General features: G+C 37.1%; 1 protein-coding gene across 2 annotated transcripts in view; it reads right to left on the bottom strand.

Moving 5' to 3' along the window:
* Nucleotides 1–25695, bottom strand: part of LOC141440517 (uncharacterized) — a 75175-nt gene extending 49480 nt beyond the window's left edge. The window contains exon 1 of one of the 2 annotated variants that reach the window (XM_074105050.1): nucleotides 25563–25695. In XM_074105050.1, the coding sequence (XP_073961151.1) occupies nucleotides 25563–25683 (121 nt within the window). In that variant the 5' untranslated portion in view covers nucleotides 25684–25695. Of the gene's footprint in view, nucleotides 1–18264; nucleotides 18558–25562 lie in introns of those variants that run through there. The other variant, XM_074105049.1, reaches the window with a different exon arrangement.
* Nucleotides 25696–26032: the final 337 nt, after the last annotated feature.

The raw sequence follows: 26032 nt of genomic DNA, 5'->3' as shown, positions 1-26032 counted from the left end.
AAGGTAACAAACAGAATTAAAAACTTTCGCATTTATCATATACTAGCCGTTACACGCGACTCCGTCTGCGTAGAATTCGTTTATCGCTATCCCGCGGAAACTACCTAAGCAATTTTCCGGGATTAAAACTCCCCTATGTCCTTCTCCGGGACTCCATCTATTTGTTTACCGAATTTTATCTAAATCGGTTCAGCGGTTTATATACGTGATTGAGTAACAAACATTCAGACATCCAAACATCTTCTCAAACTTTCACATTTATAATAAGTTATAATTTCACATTTATAGTAAGAATAAGATAAGTGGGATATAAAATGATATTACAACGGATAACTCACGTCTTAAACCGAGTTTAGCTCGACATGTTTCGGGCTATTTCGTAGCCCTTCCTCTCAGGAGCACGCGAACGCGACTCGGCGGCTGCCGCAACATGTCGAGCTAAACTCGGTTTAAGACGTGAGTTATCCGTTATAATATCATTTAATATGAGTGAGTCTCACGGTAGTTTCATGTTCAAAAAGTGGGTTATGTTTATTATTTTGTGTTACAACGGCAAGAGCCTAACTTTTGCGTTTACTTACTTTTTAAGTTATAGGTAATACCGCTTTCGCTTGTTCAAAACAAAAATGACACAATACAAAAAGTGCTACTTTTCAGTATGGCGATCTAAACTTTTGCGTGGCCTTTTACGATGTGTAACTAACTAGAGGTGTATTTATTAATCACTTAAACATTCAAACTATTATATTGGTTAGTTGTCTTCCAATTTTACAGTTACTTAGAAATAAAAAATGTGTGGCTGTAAGAAAATGATGAGTTTAAAAAAAAGTTCAGTATAGTGTCATTTTTCTTTTTAACAGTACTTACTGCATATTTTTGGTATATGTAGATACTTTAAACTTCGCAGTGTCATTTTGATAAGAGTCGTTTTCCATTTTCAAAATTTTATCACAATTGTCTTCTACTTTTCCAATAAATGAATTTTTAAACAAAAAAGTACCTACAGTTTATGAGTAACGTTATAAAACTTTCTTTAACCGCATTCTTATTTGAAAACTGACACTAAACGAAACTTGTGTTCATGGTTTAATTTTATAGTTTATTTTGAAAAAATGTTACTCAAAGAGCGGCATTATACAAAATGTGTCGTTTTAAAGTTAATAAAATTCCCGTTTCCAAAAAACAACCGACTACAAAATTGATATTATACGAAAAGTGTCACTTTTTGTTGTGTTGTGTGTTGTCTTCCATTCACCCTCACTTCAGTACCTAGTGTAAGTTTTCGGTTACAAACTACGTTTCGATCGCGTTCGCGTTAAAATCTCAATTTGTATGGAAACACGAATATCGCAAACGTTCCGCTAGAGGCGCTGTTCGAGTTTGCATACAAAATGAGATTTTAACGCGAACGCGATCGAGACGTATTTTGTAACCGAAAACTTACACTAAGGGCATCAACGTAGGGCAATAAGTACCTACAAAGTGACACTAACGCCATCTTTCGGCAACTAATGTAAATATGAAGGTAGTTAAATAGTTTGTAGATGGCGGTTAAACTAAAATTGTCATTTTTTGTTTGTGTCATTTTTGATTTCAACAAGCGCATTGTGATAAACGGACGGACAGACATCGAGGTCTTGGTAATTAGTAACCTGACTACGAAGCTTGAGGTCCAGGATTCGATTCCCGGCCGGGGTAAATATTTGTATGAATAATACGAATGTTTATACTCGGGTCTTGGATGTTTAATATGTATTTTAATATTGTACTTCTCATGCTCGTAAAAGTTCGTGTTTGGGTCAATCAACTTTTTCACCGACACGATCTGTCCGCGACATTTTTCAAACAATTGCAGATTTTTGTAAGTAAACATGTTTTTTCTGTAATTTAATAATGGTGTATTTGAATACATGCCATCCTGCGTAAGTTCAACGTATTAAACCGTGAAATATCTTGTTGGAAGTACGATTTTTTGGTAACGCCAGGGTCAATTTTGGTAACGCAGGAGACGCCCAAAGTGTCGGTAAAATAGTTGATTGGCCCGTTTATGCTGGATCTAGGCGACATAATATGACTTTTTATGCTCTAGTACATTAAGTAAAATCTTCATCTAAGACTACGGCAATCGGGTGTAAATAGCCACAAACAAATAAGTTTCTATATATATATAAAAAAAACTAGTTTTTGCCCGCGAATTCCTCCGCGTGGAATAGTAATTTTGGGTAGTAAGTATTTAATTTTTGTATGATGCCTATTCTGCCAATAATATAGAAACTTCTGCAGTTTACTGAAAATAACATATTTTACTAAACATTATTTTTGTTTTTCCCTTTTTTGGTAAAACATAAATATTTTGCGGGTAGTTACACTTTAGCGATGCGACGTGTATTATTCTACCCTAACACAAAAAGACTAATCTTCATAGTGAACTCTTGGCACCTTACGTCCTTTAGTGTAAGATAGGAGGGTAGTATTATATTAAGGCGGCATTTCTATATGTTTCCGATAAATATACTTAGGGGCTGTTTCACCATCCATTGATTAGTGTTAACTGGCGGTTAGGTGTGATGCCGTCTCTATTTGTTTTGTTCGAATAGACGGAGACGGCATCACATTTAACCGTCGGTTAACGCTCAAAATTCAAAATTCAAATTCAAATTCAAAATTCAAATGATTTATTCAGTAAATAGGCCGCAATGGGCACTTTTACACGTCATTTTTTAAACTACCAGCGCTTTCGGAAAGACCATCATTGCCAAGAAGAATCATCATCATCATCATCATGTCAGCCGAAAGACGTCCACTGCTGGACATAGGCCTCCCCCCAAGGCTCTCCACTCAGACCGGTCTTGTGCTTTCCGCATCCACCGCGATCCCGCGATCTTAACCAAGTCGTCGCTCCATCTTGTTGGAGGCCTACCGACAGCTCGTCTCCCGGTCCGCGGACGCCATTCGAGAACCTTCTGGCCCCATCGGCCATCCGTCCTGCGAGCAATGTGCCCCGCCCACTGCCACTTTAGTTTCGCAATTCTTCGGGCTATGTCAAGAAGAATGCGCCGCAAGAAACTTGGCAGAAAGTCATTTTTTTAGGCTATATGAACGCCTCGGGTAAAATGGCTCGTTTTATGCTCTTTTTGTACAATCTGCTCTATCTCATGGATAATCAAATCTAATCAATGATCATGCGCACACGATGCATGATCTTTTCAGATATAAGTAGCTGCTCGATCGATATAAATAGGTACTCTTATCAACAAATAATCTCGCAAAGCAGGTTCCTAAAATCTTTGAGTTGGCATTTCCGGTTGCTATCTTATAATCAAATCAAATAAAATCACACTTTATAAAAAATAAATCATAGTTAATCGAGTCTCAGACCAAATATATAGAAAATACAGAATGATATTGAAATACTACTAATTAGTCTAATTAAAAACATTTTTTATTTTAATTACTATACTGAACCGTTGGTGCGCGAGTCCAACTAGCATTTGCTCAGTCTTTAGGGTTCCGTACATCATTAATAATCCTCCGTCGTGTAGTTGGGTAAAAATTGAACGCTTAGCTTAGGGCCTAGCTTACGCTACGCCCTAAGTTGCTGACGGGACCTAGGCGCTAGCTGACGCGGTTAGCTAGAACGGAGCGGGTGGACGCCTAACAAATATCATCCCAGCCTATATACGTCCCACTGCTGGGCACAGGCCTCCTCTCAGAACAAGAGGGCTTGGGCCATAGTTCCCACGCGGGCCCAGTGCGGATTGGGAACTTCACACGCACCATTGAATTTCTTCGCAGGTTTGTGCAGGTTTCCTCACGATGTTTTCCTTCACCGCAAAGCTCGTGGTAAATTTCAAATGTAATTCCGCACATGAATTTGGAAAAACTCAGAGGTGCGAGCCGGGGTTTGAACCCACGACCCTCTGTTTGAGAGGCGATAGGTCAAACCACTAGGCCACCACGGCTTACCTAACAAATATATTTGCAGCTATTTATGTTTTTACTGTGTTTTTGTTGTCAATAAATGTTGTGAGTTTGAGTTTATAAATTTGACAGCTATGTGTGTGTCTGTCTGTCTGTGGCACCGTAGCTCTTAAATGGGTGGACCGATTTGAATGTGTTTTTTTATTTGAAATCAGTGTTTCTAGCGATGGTTCTTAGACATGTTTCATCAAAATCGGTTCTGCTGTTTTTGAGATATTGGACTTTGAAGTGACAAAGTCGGGGTATTCCAACTTTTTGTTGGTTAGGTTATACCAGATTTGTTTAACAACGCCTTCATGAGGCTAATAATAAAGCTCGTACAAATACACTGACCTACAAAATAACTTCTTTCAGTAGAGTTGGGTGAATAATGAAAATAAATACTATGGTTTACAGTAACCTCCATAAATACCTGCCCCAGCAGAGCGTGCAGAAATATTTGACACGCCCTAAGTACCTATAGTAGCAATGGGCGGGCCACATCGCTCGAAGAACAGATAACCGTTGGGGGAGAAAAGTCCTCGAGTCGCGATCACGAACCGGAAGACGAAGGTGGACTGACGACATCATGAGAGTTGCGCGAAACCGGTGGATGCAAGTTGTCGTTTATTGTTGTCGTTCTAAGGGGGAGGCCTTTGTTCAGCAGTGGACGTCTTCCGGCTGATGATGATGAAGTATACCGGCTCTAGAAGGTAATCCCGGTCGCATTCGCTTAATTCAAATTAATTTACTAGGTACTCACATTCTTTTATTACTCTTGTAGCAATTCCAAATCAAGCAGAGAAGTAAAAAAATAGTTATAACGACTGGTGCTATAATTATTCTAATCCAAACACTTCTCACTATATCTTCTTTTACACATTCCTCTTTCGGTTCACAAGAAGTCATAATTATAAAAATATTTGAATTAATATATTTATTTTATAATGTTGATACTAGATCGTTAGGATCTGCTCTAGGATAAAATGCCGTACAATAGGATATCGCATTTTTATCGGATGGATGAGTTTATCAGGATGAGTCATAATCACAGGTACACGCTTTTAGCCTTTAGAAACTTGATTAAGCTCTTAATTATAGGAAATGAGGAAAAAATAAAAAAATATAAATATAAGTACTTTAACTACAGCTACAGCAACATTACTTACTATAGAGTTTACCCGCGGCTTCGCACGCGTACACTATTCGTTGTAGTTACATTTGATCGGGGATTTTATAAAATTCCCCTGGGAAATCCCAAAATTTATATCGTGATCTTCATTAAGGTTGTGTTAAGAACAACTGTACAAAATTTCATGACTCTTAACCCAGTTGTTATTTCAAGATTTTATACCTATCCCGTGGGAATATATATAATAATTTTGTGAATATTTTGCAATATCTGAAATTAATTATGGCAAATATGCGTTCCGGGGCAATGAATGTCTGTGTTTTGAGACAGTCTTGTCTTTCGGAAACCTTTGTCCTCCCTTTTTTCCGAACAAAACGGGGTCTATGCAACACTGTGGCATGCTCGATATTTTTATGGTACGGTTTTAAGGTGTATTAAATATGATTTTAATCTAAACTTTGTTTACACGCCCGTAATAACAGACTTTAAAAGCCATACTTAAAAACCTCACGCAACAGTGCGCCATCTAGTGAGACAAAAAACGATAGCCCTCATTGTTTCACCATTACATACAGCCGAGTACTAACAAACATAGTAAATCCCAGAAATACTTGGAGATTCGGGGGTTTACTTCTCCATATTTATGACTTAGGTAAACTGTGATTCTTTTATTTCCGCATTGATAAAACAAAGATTAGATATATTTTTATATAAGGTATCACAAACGAAAAAAAATTTGTGCGTATAATAATATGTGTGGGTGTGTACATATTTTGTGGTAGGTATAGGGGAAATCCACAAAAAACGTCACGTCAATTTGGACCCGTTTTTGATATAGGTACAGACCAAATCGTCAGGGTCGCACTTAGAGGATATTTAGGATAATTATGGAATTATAACTATGTATTGCAGTCATCACATTAACCAGCTCTGGTGTTATATTTTTCGTACTATTTTATCACAAATTATCGTGATTAGTCTTTACTATAAGTTAATAGCGCTGCTTTTAGGTATGATTGAGCATAGTTCATTATTAAGTATCTAATTATTGTGCATTTCATAAAATAAAGTCAAAGTCAAAGTCAAAATATCTTTATTCAATTTAGGCCAAGTATAAACTATCTTGCTCGCTAATCCTGCCGTGAAGCAGCAGTGCTTGCACTGTAGTGTTTCGGCGTGGAGAGTAAGACAGCCGGTGAAATTACTGGCACTTGAGGTATCCCATCTTAGGCCTCTAGGTTGGCAACGCATCTGCAATCCCCTGGTGTTGCAGGTGTCTATGGGCGGTGGTGATCTCTTACCATCAGGAGACCCACTTGCTCGTTTGCTATCCAGTCGAAAAAAAAAGCACTTATGAATGTCAAAAATAAATAAATTGTACTACCAATAAAGAATATGTACGGAACACAATTTTTGAATGGGTTCACTGCTGAAACTGAAATTTAAGTAATTTATTGAATCAGGCGTTACTTTGCGGAGGTCCATATCAATGAACTAAAAGAATTTCCTTGCTCACCCGCGACCTTATTCTTTTAGTTCATTGAAATTTAAGTTACTCAACACATTCAGTGCCAAGAACCGGCTAGGCGAGTTCTCTGTTCGTAGGCTGCGTAAAAACACCGCTACGCGCTACGAGCGAAGCGCGTAGCGAATGCGGTCGCGAATGTGGTACTTAGAGTTCTAGACTGCTAGGTAGTTCTTTTTTTTCTTTTTAGTAGGCAGCCGAGTTTCGTAGCCAAAATGGCTATCTGTCTGTCTGTCCGTCCGCGGCTTTGCTCAGGGACTATCAATGCTAAAAAGCTGTAATTTTGCACGAATATATATGTAAACTATGCCGACAAAATGGTATAAATATTTTCATTAAATTCGACCGTCTCCCCCCCTCTAAAGTCTAAACCGGTGGGTGGAAAAATTTGAAAAAATTCAGGATGGCAGTAAGTATATCAAACTTACAAGGAAAACTATAACGGTTAAGTTTTCTTGAGAATTATTACTAGTTTAAACTAGAAAGAGCTCTTAAGAGTAAATAGCAGCCTAAACTTAGAATATTCCGTACAAAATACGAAATCCTGAGAAAAATATTACTTAATTTTTTCGTAATGACTACGGAACCCTATTTCGGGCGTGTCCGACACGCTCTTGGCCGGTTTTTTAATACTGTACAGAAGATATACCTACATAACCTATACTAAAATTAATTTATATATGTACCTACGCAGTACAGACAGACAATTATACCTAGTTTCATAATAGCGTAACTCTTAATACGAAAACCGTGTTAAGTTTTATCACTGTCTCTATCATTGAAGAGGGTTCGTAGTTCCTATTCCGTAAAAAGCGACATTCACCTAATCTAAGGACATTTTGCAAAAAGCTATGGCGTTCATTAGTGAACACTAATTCTAACAGTTGATGTGATAAAGAAACCCTACTAAGCGGTAATTTTAACTTAAGCGAGAAAATTTTAGCAGAAGCTTATCATTTTGGCATTTTAGGGTCTGGTAAACGAAAAGGCAAAAATCAAAAAGTCAACGTTTCCTGTCCATCATTTAATAAAGATCACAAACAGCTGTTGATGTAGAAATAAATAACGCTGATTGCCTCTCCAATAAAAAAGGCGCAAATAAAAGAAAAACTACAGTAACAATATAATTTGCTTGGTTTAATAAGATTTTAATAACTTAATAGTGCAAATAACTTTCTTCCTTTTTATTATAACCGACAATTAGCTCCTTTTTAATGGCGACCTTTCAATGTAGGGCACGCAAACTTGCCTTTATATCTATCTAATATATTATTATCTATCTATCTTATACGTTTAAACGAGCAATTCTTGTATATATTTTTCGGGGATCACGGAAAGGGCTCTAACGATTTCGATGACATTTGGTATGCGGATTTTTACCCTATATAGGAAAATTTAGGAAACTTCACACAACTTTGTATGGGGATTTAAACTATCAGTTTTTTACATTTAAAAATTCCTATACTGCCCTTCTAAGCCAAAAAGCGGTAAGTATCTCAAAAAACTCTGTTACGTTATTTATACCACAGTACAGAGTATTAAGAAGAGGGTATATATTTTGTATCTTGTGAAAAATTCCAGATTCCCGAGAACTTTTCAATTTTTTTGGAAACTTTCCGCAACTCGCACATCTGTATTTTTAAGTCTAATGATTGAAGAATGTCAAACCAATGTCAATAAAACATCTCATTGGGTTTTTCTTCAGGTCAAGGCAAGGCTGATTAAGAAATTCCGTACATTATACATTGTAAGTAAACCGCACGTGATTTTTTTTGGGACAGTTTTATTGGTAACCAAACTACATCACTACCTGAGACTAGTCATCATTGTGTAATCTTTACTTTGTAAAACCAATTTATTCCCTTCCCGTTTTCGTCCCTCTGTATAATTACTAGCTTTTGCCCGCGGCTTCGCTCGCGTTAAATTTGGGGTAACATAGATACATTTACTTTCTGCGATCCTTTTTTCGTGTTTGATTGATTTTTCGGAGGATTACATGGAAATTTTGGGGGGTTGTTAAATTTTTCTAAGTCTAAGTTATTTCCTTCAAAGTCAAGGACTTTAATTTATGAGCCATCAAGGAACCATCTAAAAGAAAAACTCATTACGATTTTCCTTGTTAATTAATGCGATGTCACTATGACGTTTACTGTGAAATGGTTCCATTGGTGGCTCATCCTTGGCCGTACGGAAACTTAAAAACACAGACCTCTTCATCACAAAATAGTCATCTTAAATCACTGATATATCGATAAAAACTATATCGCCTTAGATTATACTCAAGTGGTGAAGCCATCACCATCACATGACTTTATTTGACGTAACTGGCTAAATTAGAAGCATGTGAGCCGTTTGTGACCGAGATAAACTCTCGCGCACTCTTTGATGATAAAAATAAATCCTATATGAGTGCTATTTGTAAATATTATCGAGAGTAAAAATAGATTTGTGGATTGAGGAAACATGTGACTTTTTTGTTGTTCATCTTTTGATACATATCTATGATTAGGCTATTGTGGTTTAACCACTTGTTAGGGTTCCGGACCCAAAGGGTGCCAACGGAACCCTTATTACTGAGACTCCGCTGTCTGTCTATCTGTCTGTCTGTCTGTCGGTCCAATAAAAAAATATAAATAATAGTAAAAATGTATGTATTTAATTATTTTTCTACTGAATTCCTCAGTCAGGTGTATTTTTTCTTTTTTTTCGTATTTTTTTAAAATAAACATTGTTTTTTAACTTTAGTTTATTTTTATTCTTTTTTATGTCATTTTCATTCTGATCATTATATAAATAGATGAAATCTTAGTTCCTTATTTATGCGAGATTAAGATTTGCACGCACTCACAGTACCTACATGTCGTATGCACCATAATACGTTTTATTATAAATTGAATTGGCGATAGCCCTAGAAGACTTGTCCCAAGCTACTAAGAACGGCGAAGTATGCAGCTGGGGCTCCTCCCACCCGCGTCTCACCCCTCACGCCCCGCACGATTGCTCTGTCTAGACGTCTCCGTCGGCTTACTGTAGGGAAACTTGTTATACTGTGGTCAAGAGTGAAACGACTTAAGACAAGAAAAAATGCTTTTTTTTTCAAATCGGTTTATAAATGACGGAGGTCTGAGGTAACAAACATAAAGCAAAAAAAAAAACAACCGAATTGATAACCTCCTTTTTTTGAACTCGGTTAAAAAGAGTCATAACGTGGAAAGAAAAACAAATCTGATTACAAATAAAATGACTACCTCTTTAGTCAGAAGTAGGAGATAAAATTGTTATAAGTGCATATTCTGCCAATCTACCGAGATTAGTTATATTATTATCTTAAAATAAGCGAAGCTGTAAAGAATGAGGAAAATATCTGCAGAAATTAGTTTAAATCAAATTCAAAAAGTCAATTTTAGGGTTCCGTAGCCAAAATGGCAAAAACGCGGAACCGTAGTAGGTAGTACTCGTAGTAGTTAGGTAGCTCGACGCCTGGAATAACACATAAGCTACTTTTTGTCCCGATATTCCCACGGGATAGGGATAAAATCTTGAAATAACAACCGCTGGGTTTAAAGTCATGAAATTTGGCATGGGTGTTTTAATTTAACATCAATGAAAACCACGTTGTAATTTTCCTAAAATCCCACGAGAATTTAAAAAAATCTCGGAATTTTAATTCAACTGCTGTATCTAATGATTTACGCGTGCGATGCCGCGGGTAAACGCTAGTTACTTTATAATTATTTTGTGACTATTAAAATTAGCATGTACAAGAAAGTAGTAGCAAGTAGGTAGTTTAGTTGTTAGTTAAAGGGTCATAACTACTGAAAAGCAGTGCGGCTATAATATTAGTTACTAATATTTAGTTTATAAGATTGTGTAAGGTTGTCATATTTTTATTAACCCCCGACGCAAAAAGAGGGGTGTTATAAGTTTGACCGCTATGTGTGTCTGTCTGTCTGTCTTTGGCACCGTAGCTTTTAAATGGACGGACCGATTGAAAGCAGGTTTTCTAGCGATGGGTTTTAGACATGTTTTATCAAAATCGGTTCAGCCGTTTTTGAGATATTGAACTTTGAAATGACAAAGTTGGGAGTTTCCCAACTTTTTGTTGGTTAGGTTATTAATTGTAATTTTTTTTTGTTGTGCCGAATTTTGGCAAATAAATTTATCCTTTCTTTTTAATTTCTTTCTATACAAAGTTCATTACAAATTTAAAGATACAAAAAAATAAAGGGAGTTTTACTTTTGTATTTTTTTTTACAGTTTGTTGACGAAGCATTGACAGCTGGCTAGGTGACCTAGCGACACGGCGAGTGTTGTAGGCGACCGGTGGGTGAAAGTAGCGTGTTGTCGTTTTTTGTGGGGTTCTAAGGGTGCCTTTGTTCAACAATATCTGGCTGATGATGACAAACTTTTTGACTACTTATACTTGTATTGTCATCAATTCTTCATACATAATATCAAATTTTAACGCAATCCGACTATTGGAAGTTGGATTAAATTCTAATTCTAAGAATTCACCCAAACTAACAAGGCAAGTTAAATAGGTACCTACTTAAAGCTGTTTGAACGTGCCATCGCAAGATTCACGATAATTAAGTAGGTATGTTTTGTTTTTGTTATTTAAGAATATGTTTGTGAGTTTTATTTTGTTTTTGTAAAGACAAAGAGTTTTTATATTTTGAGTAGACGTTTTCTAAAGCGGTCAAAGATACAAAATCAGACGTTGACATCAAATGCGTAATCTCTTTAATTGTATTATTATCCGCTTAATCTGATGTTTTTATCATATTTTTTATTAGAAGAAGTATATCAAGATACCTTTACAACACATATACATAAATAAATAAATAAATAAATATCAATAAATATCACGGGACAATTCACACCAATTAACCTAGACCCAAAGTAAGCTTAGCAAAGCTTGTGTTATGGGTACTAAGCAACGGATTAATATAATTATATAGATAGATACATACTTAAATACATATTAAACACCCAAGACCCGAGAACAAACATTCGTATTTTTCATACAAATATCTGCCCCGACACGGGAATCGAACCCGGGACCTCAAGCTTCGTAGTCAGGTTCTCTAACCACTAGGCTATCTGGTCGTCTAAATACATACCATACAATACAATGATTCTCTATATTTGGGCCACAATATCGGACGTAAAGTGTTAAATAATACCTTACGACTTTGTATAGGTATTTAATAATTTATATAGTTTTTTTATGGAATAGGGGCCAAACGAGCAAACGGATCGCCTGATGGTAAGCGATTACCGTCGCCCATAGACACCTATTTAGCAAATAAGATTAAGGGCCTGTTTTACCACTTGTCGACTAAGTAACTTTAAGTGACGGATATCAGTGATGCCGTCTCTGTTTGTTTTGTCCGAATAAACAAAGACGGCATTAGTTTTAACTGACACTTAAACTTAGTCGACAGGTGGTGAGACAGGCCCTTAAGGTCTTAAGTGTCAAGTCAATGTCCCTCGTCAAAACTGATTCGCTTAACTTCAAACTCAGATAAATCCACTCTAACCATTTGGGAGATAATTGAAAAAAGTGATAATAACGTTAATTCGGTGATTGGAAAGGCAGTATTTATTTATTATGGCTAAAGCATTAAAGAAAGCGATCCTGTCCGGCTGATTCAGCATAAAACCATCCATTCTTTACAAAAAATTAAATGTTGTTTGGATTTACCTTCATTGGATATAATCGATTGCAATCTAACCTATCTTTGAAAAAACTCAGTGTAGATTTCAATATATTGATTTAACAGACCTGGATTCTGGAATCTAGATTAAAAAAAATTGACAAAAAAAGAAAAAAGAAGAAGTGAAGACCAGACGAGGGACGAGGGACCTTGCGAAGAGGATGGAACAACCTCTGCCCGCTGCCTATGGACTAGGACCTTTGAAGCCTGCATCGGAATTTAAAGCCTTCAACCCGGGGAGCATGTCTATGCTACGCAGCCCATCTCTACGGTGCGGATGGCAACACCAGCGCGCGACGCCCGCGCCCCTCCCTCTTCTTGCCTCGGCTAGCTCACGCGGCGCGTCCGGTCTCTCATATTTTTATTTTTATTTTTTGTAATTTCGACTGATTAAAACCAGTCTACCTATGTCATCCACAAGTTTTATTTAACTCAACATAGGGCTAGATCCCACACCTACATTTAAATAAAACTGTCACTGATTTATCTGATTTTGATAAAATATTATGATTTTAACTGTATTTTTCTCGAAAACCACATGGAATTATACTTAACCGATTAAATTGTAAACCTTTTATTTAATACCAAAATCTTGAAAAATGTCAGGATTGGATTTACCCGAGTTTCAAGTTCAGCGAATCAATTGTAAATTGTACAATTTGACTTTTAACGATGACTGTGAAAGTATTATACTTATGTATGAAAAACAAAAACAAAAATCGAAAAATTAAAATTTGGCCGAAAAATTAATTACCTACCGGTATTTTCTGTGAATGAACGAGCCATCTGTCGAAGTTAATGTGGATGAATGTCGATTGTTTACACTTATTTATTGTACGTTGTTTATAAATGACACAGGTGATTGAAGATCACAAAACAACTTATCAGCTTTAAATCTAGGGAGTTTTTTTTTTTTTTATTCGACTGGATGGCAAACGAGCAAGTGGGTCTCCTGATGGTAAGAGATCACCACCGCCCATAGACAACTGCAACACCAGGGTATTGCAGATGCGTTGCCAACCTAGAGGCCTAAGATGGACTACCTCAAGTGCCAGTTATTTCACCGGCTGTCTTACTCTCCACGCCGAAACACAACAGTGCAAGCACTGCTGCTTCACGGCAGGATTAGCGAGCAAGATGGTGGTAGCAATCCGGGCGGACCTTGCACAAGGTCCTACCACTTGCAAGATTAAAATATAAACGATAAAAAATGGATAAGGTATCAGTCGTTCTGTTGTTTATGGTCACCTTATTGTTGTTAGTTGTAGGAATATTGTTTATCAACATCTGCCAAAGAAATTATAGTGGAATTGATTGTGAAAACTTTGTTTTTATTAGGAGAGCGTTTGTTCATCGAAATACCGACGTGTTTTTTTATATGTACTTAAGTGTTTAAGTGTTGTATAGTGCTGGTATATTTTTAACCCCCGACGCTAAAAGAGGGGTGTTATAAGTTTGACCGCTATATGTGTCTGTGTGTGTGTCTGTCTATCTGTCTCTGGCACCTGTGGCATTCAAATCGGTCCACCCGTTTAAGAACTACGGTGCCACAGACAGACAGACACACATAGCTAGCGGTCAAACTTATAACACCCCTCTTTTTGCTTAAACCCTTGCTTTGTTTAAACTTATAAAACCCCTTTTTTTGAGTCGGGGGTCAAAAAGGGTGATTCGGGAGATGTGAGCAGGACCAACCCTACACCCACGACAATAGTAATGGATCGTTCATTATCATATTTAAGTAAAACCCCCCATACTTTTAATTGCAGAGTGACCTGACTTTAATACTTTTTGTTTGCAACTTAAAAGTTAATATCATTAATGCTGCGAAGGTACAATATGGTTACTTAACTGATAACTAACTGAATCCGGTAGGATAGCGCCTACAGACTCACGCGAGAAGTCTCGGCGAGAAGTCTTGCCGAGAAATTGCGCGAGAACCGAGAAGGCATCTACACTCATGCGACCTTCTCATTCGCATTCTCGATCGTTATCCGGAATGGACGACAGTGCAGCGGCTTGCATCCCATAAAATAGGCTCTGAATGAAAATGTTCTATGAACTTTAATTCTAATGCGTTACTCCACATTTTATAGCACTGAATTACACTTGTAAACACGACAACGTCGACAACACACAATTAAGTCCACGGTCGCACTGAGACCGAACAAGAATGTAATACCGTTCTCGTGTCTCGCCCGAGAAACCCTTTGAAAATACCGACACCGATCGGAGAACAGGCGAGCGCGAGAACGAGACGGCGAGAAAGCGATCACATTCACGCTTCTCGGGTGTTCTCGGGGGTTCTCGGCGTGAGTCTGTATGTTGCAGGATAATTACTTCTCTCGTCTCCCGAACCACCCTGTCTGTATAATGTTTTTAAGAGGATTGATTAGGGGTGGATGTGATTGTAAGTAATTAGTACCTTTCGGCGTCGAGACCCTTGGTCCGTGGGGCCCTGGCGCTCTGAGTCTCTTCAAAGATCTATCAAAGAGACTCAGAGATACCACAGGAGACCGAAGAGCTGGCAGTTTCCTCGCTCAACGCATCAGTCTTGCGATCCAGCGGGGAAATGCTGCCAGCATCTTTGGTACCATGCCGCAGGGTCCATTTTTAGATTTATTATAGTTTGCATCATCATCATCATCATGTCAGCCGAAAGACGTCCACTGCTGGACATAGGCCTCCCCCAAGGCTCTTCACTCAGACCGGTCTTGTGCTTTCCGCATCCACCGCGATCCCGCGATCTTAACCAAGTCGTCGCTCCATCTTGTTGGAGGCCTACCGACATAGCCCGAAGAATTGCGAAACTAAAGTGGCAGTGGGCGGGGCACATTGCTCGCAGGACGGATGGCCGATGGGGCCAGAAGGTTCTCGAATGGCGTCCGCGGACCGGGAGACGAGCTGTCGGTATTATAGTTTTAGTTTATTTAATTTTATTGTACTTAATATACCTTTTTTATAGTTGGACCTGTATTGTTCTGGAAATAAAGTCATTAGTACGACATGGTTACCAAGAGATGCGGGTTCAACTTCCGACCAGAACACCCGATTTTTCATTTCTAAAAATTACAATACAAATATTCTTTATAGAACACCAGAGAAGAAAAATCTACGTCGTAGCAATAAAATGGTACATTTCCGTGGTACCTACTATGTCTACGGCATATTGTTTACATAAACTCAAAGTAGGCGATAGCAATTTTAGGAATGAAATCACGTAATTTCCACTTCATATTTGCTCGGAAGATATTTTTTTTGTTTGTTTAAAAGATAATAGTAGGTACTCATACAATGTAGGGTTCCTAGCTTATTCTAAAAGTATTTACTGTAAGGAATACTCATTTTACTAAGCAATCCTCTCCACTCAGACCGGTCTTGTGCTTTCCGCATCCACCGCGATCCCGCGATCTTAACCAGGTCGTCGCTCCATCTTGTTACAGGAACACAGTTGGAATATGACATGGAGATATTTTAAAACCTTGAAAATCTCTATGTATATACTTGTTTTCTCTGTACTTTTTACTGTATTGGTGTGCAATAAAGAGTTATTGTATTGTATTGTATTGTAAAACCCTGTGAAGGACATAGTATACTACTTTTTATCCCAGAAAATTGCACAGTTCCTGCGAGATAGCGGTTATCGAATTCTTCTCGCAGATGGAGTCACAGGAAACAGAGAGTTTCGCGAGAAACAGAGAGATCCAAGTTTTTTTTTAATGAATATAATTATCGATTAAAAAATATATTATTTAGAATCTATCTCACCAATCATTGATGAATTTTAGGTATGTGATAGATTATTATGTGATGTTGTCTCAGTTTATTCGGATAAAATAAACAAAGAACGTAAAATAGATATCTGTCACATAAAACTTGTCAATGAGCGGTAAAACAAGCCTTTAAGAGAGCAAAATTAAATGTAGGCATATTTATCAGAGCTCAGCTCAAAGTTTGCGCGATAGAATCTGGAATCTGAAAGAACTGAAGTCATCAACATAGCTCGAAGAATAAGCTAGTTAAAGTGGCAGTGCATATGGGCGGGCCACATTGCTTGAACAACAGAAACCGTTGGTTTGGGGGAGAAAGGTCCTCGAGTGGCAACTACAAACCGAAAGACGAAGCGTTATCAGACCTCCCACTAGATAGACTGATGACATCGTGAGAGTTGCGGGTAACCGGTAGATGCAAGTGGCAAATTTTTCATTGAGCCGTGGGAGGCCTTTGTTCAGTAGGTAGTGGTTCAGGCTGATGATGATGATGGTGACAATTATCAGAAGTGCATGTGACATATACCTATCAAAGCAAATATGATATAACAGATAAAGGCTGAAACTAAACAAACATGGCGATATAATGCATTGTCAAACATCACATATTGCATAACAAAAGAACATCACAATATTTCTCACACAAAATTACACCCTAATTTTATGACGACAAGAAACCAAGTCGTAGTCGATTCATGGAGTGTACTCAAGGCTTGTAGGAAACTATATTTTTTCTGGTAATTAGGTAGTGGTTCTAAGATCTACCTTTAAGGCCGCTTGTATTGTATACGTCCACTGTTTTCACAGTACAACGGACCGCCAATAAACGCATATCCTCGTATATATGTAATTTTTTTATATGACGGATGTAAACTTTGAGTGCCACATCTAATTTATAGAAATCGTCTGGCATGGCATGGATTACCGCTCTTTCTTACGCTGAACCGGGGGGGGGGGCTACTACGAAATTAGAACTTCATATCTTGCCGTCCCACTTACGCTAATATTATTTAAACAAGAGTGAAAGGGAAGGTACGATTCGAACTTCAATTTTTGAATTTCGCAGTAATCTCCCGGTGTCCGTCGACCCGAGGGGAGAAAATGTTACATCCGGCGAAATTTGGTTACAAGACACACGTTCCTTATATACTTATTATAGCAAATACTGCGGGTCCGGTAAAAATCTGTTCGTTACCCAGTGAAAACAACGGACGTCCACAAGCGACCTAGGTTTATTTTGTGTCGGACGCATTAGTTACGTTTCTGCTGGTACTAGGTATCTCATAGGTATGAGTCGAAGCAAATTTACCAGAACCTAACAAGTAATGGTGCTAATCGAAAAAAAAAACGAGGGGTGGTAGAAACGTTCTAAACGAATGACTAATTAGAAAACTGCTGAGCAATGTAATGGTTTATAGTTCATTGATTATAAAATATGGGCTTCCGCAAACTAACGCCTGATAAATTAATTAGAAAACACAATAAGATTCCCAATTCCCCTCATTACCTATTTGTTATACAGAATGGTATCGATGATACCTAGGTTTAAAAAAACAATGACTAAAATTCTAACGACCAATATAGACTCCTAAAATTATTGTTTAACCCAGAAGGCTAAGGTAACTGGGTAGTACCTACTTTAACCTAGGTAACAATGTTTACTTATAGTTAAAACTGGTAGTGCATGGTAACTGTTTTTTTTATTTTATTTAATTAATATTGAAGACGAAGAATGTTAAATAATATAAACGATAATTACTGTAGTAATAATTAAAAAGATTTTTTTTAAATTATCTATCTAGTAATTAATGATTGCTACTGGATTTAAATAGGTTTAATGAACGAAGTTTGCACACAAAATATATAATCGTAAAAATACTACTACCTACTCATGTTGCCCGTAATTGTTCCAAAAATATTTTAACTGTTTTAAACTGAACGATTGGTGATACTTTGGCCTATGAGCGACGTGGTTAAGATCTTTCTTATAATACTCATAATTATTTAAAACACAATTTGCTGTTAATCTTTATAAATTACAGATTAATTCAACGTGGGAATAAATATTGCGCTGCGTCTCATTACTTAGAGATTATTGCAGCTGGCAGATGAAAAAAAAACATGAAAAAACACAATAAATAATAATTAAAAACTTACCATAGCTTTTGCACAAAACGAACGTTACTCGCACAAAAATTATAATAACTAGAACACAAATAGGAATAAGTCCCAAATAGTGAGGGTCCGGTCTGGAATCTTCAATTTTAACTTCAATCGAATTATGATCGTCCATTTTGAAACACTAATTAAAAATACTGGCAACCTTAAAATACTGGCAACTTCGTAGATTCGATTAAAAAAACATTTGAATTAAAAACCACTCGCGATTCTATTTTCAAATTTGTCTCTTTTTAAGCGTCTTGTCGCGTTCGAGGTGACCGTTTTTATGTCTAAGTGTCCATTACTTAGTATCGAAAAGACCTATTTATTTATTTATTGATAAAGCTATCGCAAATTGCCGTTTATTTGGCGGCATGAATGGTGCGTTCGTGTAACTAAACTAATCTGTAGAGATGTCTGCGAATGACGGCGTGATTCTTTAATTGATAAAAACCTTCACAGGCTTGTCTCCTTGGTGGCTGAGGTCAAGCGTGATCGGTTTTTACCGCTCGTTTTTTTTTCGTAAATACTTCGACCGGTGCGTGTAACATTTGAGAATAGTTTTTGTTTTAGATGACTATTTTTGACGTGGTTCAACATTTTGGTTCTCATTTCTATTCTACTTATTCTATTCTTACGTTTAACTCGACATGTTTCGGGTTAATCCGTAAACTCAATATAAGACGTGAGTTTTGCAGGTGTATTATTACACTCCGTGTGAGTTTTACGGTACCGTACCGTAGTTCCAGTTAAAAGTATATCTACACTTGAAACTTTTACGAATTGTGTTACTGTGGCTGTAAAAATCATAACAACAAGATTAAACGGGAATCCGCTGACAGAAACGAGTTTATTTGTTGATGTTCTTTTTCTCGATTATAATAAAATACCTTTAGGGTTCACTTACCTGAAGTTCTTCAAAGGGAAAAATGTTGAAACCAAAAAAAATAGTCTCTTGTTGAGCTTATCGCTTAATTTACTTGACTTGCTTGTATTTAATTTCTAACTTGTTGCCCGCTTCGCACACACTTTTTACCCGACTTATGGGTAATAATTATGTCTAATTATTTTCTTTCAATTTCTAAAAACAGCTCAACTGATTTTTAATAAACATAGCTAAGAACCATTGCACAGAAATACGCTTTCATCTAAAGAAACAACATCAAAACGAGTCCATCAATTTGAGAGCTACGATGTCACAGACAACAGACGGGCGTCAAACTACTAAAACCCTTTTTGCGTCAGGGGTTAAAACAAAATGAATTAGCCAAATATGTTTATGCGTTCCGAAGAGATGTAGGAACTAACATAACATACCTACACTCAGAGGATTTTTGTATATGTATGTAGTTTCCGTTTGTAATAATTTTAAATGCTTTATTTGTATTTGTTTATAGCGCAGTGTCCCGAGTTCAAGGAGACTTAACCACTTAAGTACTAAACATGTTATTGTGTAACTGCGTTCTTTTGTTCGACCAAAGAAGTAAGTATCCTATTTATAATATCATCATCATTATCATATCATCATCATCATCATCATCTCACCCTATTTACAAGCCCCTGTACAGCATTAGGCCCTCCTCTTAGAATGAGGGGCCTCGGCCTGGGCCGTCGTTCCCACGCGGGCCAGTGTGGATTGGGAACTTGACAAACACCGTTGAATTGCTTCTCAGGTTTGTGCAGGTTTCCTCACGATGTTTTCCTTCACCGTAAAGCTTATGATAAATATTGAAATCCACGATCTTCTACTTGAGATGCTGTAGGTCAAACCATTAAGCCATTAAGGCTTTTTTATTCTATCTAATATATATAGGTAAATTTAAACGAACAATTCTTGTACCTATAGGTATATATATTTCATGATCAGAATCTCGGAAACGGCTCCAACGATTTCGATGAAACTTGGTATGTGGGGGTTTCCGGGGATGACAAATTGATCTAGCTTGGTCTTATATCTGGGAAAACACTTATTATCGAGTTTTAGCCCGAGCAAAGCTCGGTCGCCCAGGTACTCATAATAGTTCCACTAATGTTATACCTAATTTCTTTCATTCCTGACGACCGAATAGCCTAACGGTTGGAGAACCTGCCTATGAAGCTAGAAGGCCCGGCTTCGATCCCATAGGACCATTTATAAAAATACGAATATATGTGTTCGACTGTTGGATGTTTAATAATATACAGGGCTTATACAGGGCGACCACAGTTATGCCACATGGAGAGAGGAGGAAAGTATCTAAGTTATTGAAGACAGAAAATTTTTGCTAAAAGAAGACTTCATTTTTGTTTTGGAAACATTTTAAACTACATTAAATGATTTTTGAATAGTTAATCCCCTGTCTGAACCGAGAAACGAACCCAACAAATGGTAACCGACCACGGGCGTGTCGGACATGCCCAGGATAGGCTTCCGTGGGGATTACTAATGTATGGGCAAAAAACTTTTCCCAAAGTACCTATCACATAACTTAAATTATCATTTGGCAAAAAATCATTTCCTAAAACAACTTATCGCAAATTTACAGTTAGTAAATTTTTATTTTTTCAAATTATTGTTTCAAAAATAATCACTTAAGTAGTCATGTTTCATATTACCAAGTATTATTTAGTCAAATGTATCGTTTGGCATAAAGCACTCTTCCCAAAATATTGCATGACATAATAATCTTACTTTTCTGGTAGCAGTTCGTTTCTGTCGGGGACGCAGTTCTAACCTAACCTAACCTTCATTTCTGATAGCAGTTCGTTTCTGTGGGGGACGCATATCTAACCTAACCTAACCGACTTTTCTGGTAGCAGTTGGTTTTTGTGGTTGGTTCATGTGCGAAGTGTCATTTTGAACAAACATTTTTTTGGAATACTTATAATATTAGCCAAAAGAAAACGTTTGGTTAATAAACGTTTGTCATAATACAACTTGACACGTTCTAGATTCATCGTAGTTTATAATATTCATGTATTTTTATAGCGGTCAGAGGGTCACCGCCGGTGCTGGCTGAAAATCAGCGCTGGGGCGTTCTTAACGTCTCAGCATTATGCTGAGCCAGTGTCCAATTTACAACCGCAATGACACACACCATCTTACTACTACTACCTATCTATACTGTCCTACTTAATAATATTGTTGTTGCTTATTTGTTTGTTTATACTCTTTATTGTACAAAAAGGGAAAACAAAAAGGTTACATAAAAAAGTGAAGTGTTAAGTACAAAGGCGTACTTATCCCTGCAGGGATCTCGTGTAGTGTGTGTCTATTGGTGTGTTGTGAATAAATGTATTATTTCTTTCTTTCTTTCTTAAAAAGTCACTTTACTATTTCACATTAAAAATAAATTAGACGAAGCTTGTGAATTTGATAAATTATTATTGATTGATTACAGTGTAATATTACATTACACAATGATTGTAAATAATTACAAGAATGCATTATACAACGACATCTATGTTTGCTATCTAAAACTACGGGTTGGATGGAACAGAAACCTGAAAGTTATACAGCGTATTTTTAGTTCCGCTACTTGCCACTAGAGAGCGTTGTAATAAAAAATGATAGAATTAATTTAGCAAGTTTTAGGGCTTTTACCTCAAAGAAAAGTGAAGTTACTTCGATTCTCAAACTTTGCCTTGATTTACTTGTCCATATAACACAGTGCTAGTTATTTAATCGCCAAAAATCGCAAGAACCGTCAGAACCACTACTAGCGATACCTATGTGTTTTGCTAAAAATCTTTCTGTGGCTATTTTTTATCTATTTCTAGTTGTTCCAGCCCAGAGATAGCCACAAAATGCATACAATATCAGAGTCTTTGCTTAAATTTAAAACTAGATTCTAGCTATTATGATTCGATATAGCTATTATGTTATTAGCTATTATGGTTAGATATTATTATTAGATACAGGCCAGGGGCACGAATTTTAACCACCTCGAAGATGGACCGTTAATTTAGCCATATACTCGTGCATGAGGTGGCTAATGGTAGAGATTCTATATACAGCAGAGGACGTAGCTAACACCACACACACAGCACGCAAAATGGTGTATACCATTCTACACTTGCCATTTTTAAAATTGAGTGAAAAATAGCTAAAAACACGTAAGGGTCCTCCTTTAAGTTTGAAATTATTTTATTGTTTTAGCACAGATTGCAAATAAGTTTTACGAAAAAAATACAGTATTTTTTGCTCACTGTACTTGCATATTCATACCGAATTTCAAGTTAATCCGATTACCATAAGTGGGTAAAATTAACGTCAATATCACGCAAAACATAACTTTTAAAAATACAACCCTGTGACAGAGTGATTGAAAAACAGATTAGCCAAAGCAATATGGTTCCTTTTGGACCCTTGGTTTACGGTATTCCAAAAAATGACTTACCAAACAACTCGAAGCATCTCAAACACACACAAGTAAGAGAATAGAGTACAACAATCATGAAAAATGGTAGAAATAGCACAAGAGACTCCATGGTGGAACGTTGCGAATAGAACTACCTTAGCGAAACAATATTATCGAAAATACCGACAAATTGATACGACCTATCTGATTCGATAGGTATTAATTACAAATGATAAGGATGGGGGAAGCCAAGTCACTCTGATAAATCTCATCAAGTCACTCTGTATGGTGAAATTAGACGTTTTAAGCTGTATTTTAAGCAAATAGAAAAGCAACTGAACCTTGCCCTTACATTGACAAAGTTTGTAGGAATGCAATATAATTGTGATTATTCTGCGTGAAAATTATTCAAAACACGGACATCAAAAACAAGAATACCCAAAGGTGTTGACATGTAGGTAGAGTATTAAACGATAGCATACGTATCTGGTAAGGTGACTTTCCCAATATACAGGTTGGAAAAAATCTATGGGCCCTGGAGGACAACTACCTTAAATCCTTTAGTTAGCTAATTGTATTGAAAGGAAACATTCTTTTATTTTTAAAATTAAACAAAAGTGCATTCAAAGATCTTCTAAACTTCACCCGGGAATCGAAACAACTAAAAATTAAAAACAATGTTACAATATTCATTGTAATTACTGAAAATACTTCTAGCTTTAAAAATATCCTTTGCCAGGTATGTATTCGATAGCTGCTTTTGATTCCTGTGATAGTATGCTCCAATAAATGGTGCCTTATTAAGGGTTAATAACACGTTGGTGACCTCTACGTTGATGATTTTGTTAAGTATCGAAAAACATCAACTTTCAACGAAAATAGAATCGTAGCGACGACACATTGTTACCATAACTTGAAGCTGTACAGCGCCATCTACCGGTGAGTAGCGAAACTATTCTATTTACCCTAATAAATTAATGCCCCGCGCATGCCTAAGTGTACATTTTCTTTATAATAGCGTGAGTACAGTATCTCAGGCACTATGTTATACATTAGTCAGAATCGGAATCCGCACTAATTCGTATAGAGCTAGTGATAATTGCTGATAAACAGCGATAGTAAGGATGTAAAACAGATTGCACTAGGGATTTGTATTTGATAAGCAAGTACTTACTCCAAGCTACACCAAACTTGTACCAAATGTGGACTATGTGACTTTTATTAGCTCATTTTTAGGGTTCGGTACCCAAGGGTGCCAATGGAACCCTATTACTGAGACTCCGCTGTCTGTCTGTCTGTCCGTCCGTCTGTCACAGGGCTCTATCTCTTGAGCCGTAATAGTTAGACACTTAAAATTGTACCGGTATAACAACAAATAGTAAAAATAGAATAAAATAAATATAATAAACGTAAATACAACAAACGTGATTGTTTTGCCGTTTTTGGCTTGATATTAATAACGGCAACAGGTAGAAGCTTGCAATATTCACAAAATCTTTAGTTTGTATAATCGCTTTCAAAATAAATATGTAAATTAAAATAAAATAATATTTAAGGCTCCCATACACCAAACTTGATATTTCTTTGCCGTTTTTTTGCTAATGTCTAATGTTGTATTGATAATGGTACGGAATCCTTCGTGCGCGAGTCCAACTCGCACTTGACCGGTATTTACTACATTATAATAAAAAAAAGTTCGTATCTCGGTCTATTATATACGTCCCACAGCAGGGCACAGCTCAAAGTCAATATGGTGAGTGTGCACAGGAATTACATGATGTCATTCATCATCATCATCATCATCAGCCCACAGCAGTCCACTGCTGGACATAGGCCTCGCATCCATCCGGTGCCAGCGACCCTCAGCGATCTAATTCATCCATCTCCATGTTGCCAAGACTTCCAGGCGGGGAGAGTCTTCACCCTTATGTACCGTAAACTGCTTCAACTTTGCCTTCTGGCCCCAACATTGCCTGATTCGATTTAGAGTCGATAACTAGCACCCTTCTAGTTTTTTAAACTTTTATCCCCCCGTAATAATAATTCCGTAATTAATCGTTTTAAACTTTTATCTACACGGGAATTATTATTACGGGGGGATATAAGTTTAAAAACCTAGAAGGGTGCTAGTTATCGACTATAAATTGAATCAGGCAATGTTGGGGCCAGAGGGCAAAGTGGAAGCAGTTCACGGTAGTTAGTATTCTATTGGCCCGCACAAAGCGGTTTGCTTCATCTTTCATAATGCGAACTGCTAAGGAATGGAATTCGCTTCCGTCGTCTAGATTTCCGGATAAATACAACCTAGGGCTCTTCAGGGCTAAAGTAGATAGGCTGTTAGTTAACCCGTGAGATACACCTTTAGCGTCATCTGCACTTTTCATCAGGTGAGATAGGGGTTAATCACAGGACAGTTTTAACCAAAAAAATCAATGGAATACAACGGGTTTAACATCTAAGTTTAACCTTATTAAGCCCAATTAGACAATTTGTGCAAGTTGCATTACATTGCGTCGCTCGGTTGAACCACTACAAACTAAATTGGCGTTGGCTTTCATCATCATCATCATCCCAGCCTGTATACATCACACTGATGGGCATAGGCCTCCTCTCAGAATGAGAGGGCTTGGGCATAATTCCCATGCGAGCCCGGTGCGGCTTGTGAACTTCACACACACCATTGATTTACTTCGCAGGTTTATACAGGTTTCCTCACGACGCTTGCCTTCACCGTAAAGCTCGTGGTAAATTTCAAATGTGATTTCGCACATGAATTTGGAAAAAAGTAGGAGTTACGTGTCGGGATTTCGACCCACGATCCGATCGATCTATAGGTTAAACCACTAGGCCACCACGGCTTCATTGGCTTTACACCTTCGCAATATAATGCGACATACACGATTTTTCTAGCAGTTCTAAAACCGTTTCTAAGAAAGAAAAATTGTATGTACTTACTAAAAATTTTAAAGACATATCTCCCAATGAACCAATCGCACACTTGTAGATACAAGAACACCAAAAACAAAACAGTTATAATAAAAAATAGAAACACTGTTTCCTTCTCGTTCAAAAACATTTTTTTAACTATTGTTTTGAGGGCTTAACTTTGACAGGGAATTAATGCAGTCAAGTTGCGAAGTCAGTGTAGTTGGAGAAGGATAAAGAAAACTAGGTGTTTTTTTTCGTTGGCTGGATAATACTTTTTCAATATGGTAGATTGATCATGTTTGAGAGATAAATATGTGTGTTTTATAGATAACGCGCTGGCTGTGTGTACACCTGAAGGCGGTTCTGGTTTCTAAACTTGGCAGTATTTGCAATCTTTCTTTATATTTAAGGGAAGTTAAAGTAACGTATTTCTGTAAATTAACCAAATAAACTAGAGTTCACACTTTATTAAATAAAATAAATAAATATCATGGGAC

The sequence above is a fragment of the Choristoneura fumiferana genome, chromosome 22, assembly GCF_025370935.1.
Source record: "Choristoneura fumiferana chromosome 22, NRCan_CFum_1, whole genome shotgun sequence".
NCBI lineage: Eukaryota > Metazoa > Arthropoda > Insecta > Lepidoptera > Tortricidae > Choristoneura > Choristoneura fumiferana.
The sequence above is the reverse complement of the archived record's forward strand: the minus strand, read 5'-3'. Positions and strand labels throughout refer to the sequence as shown.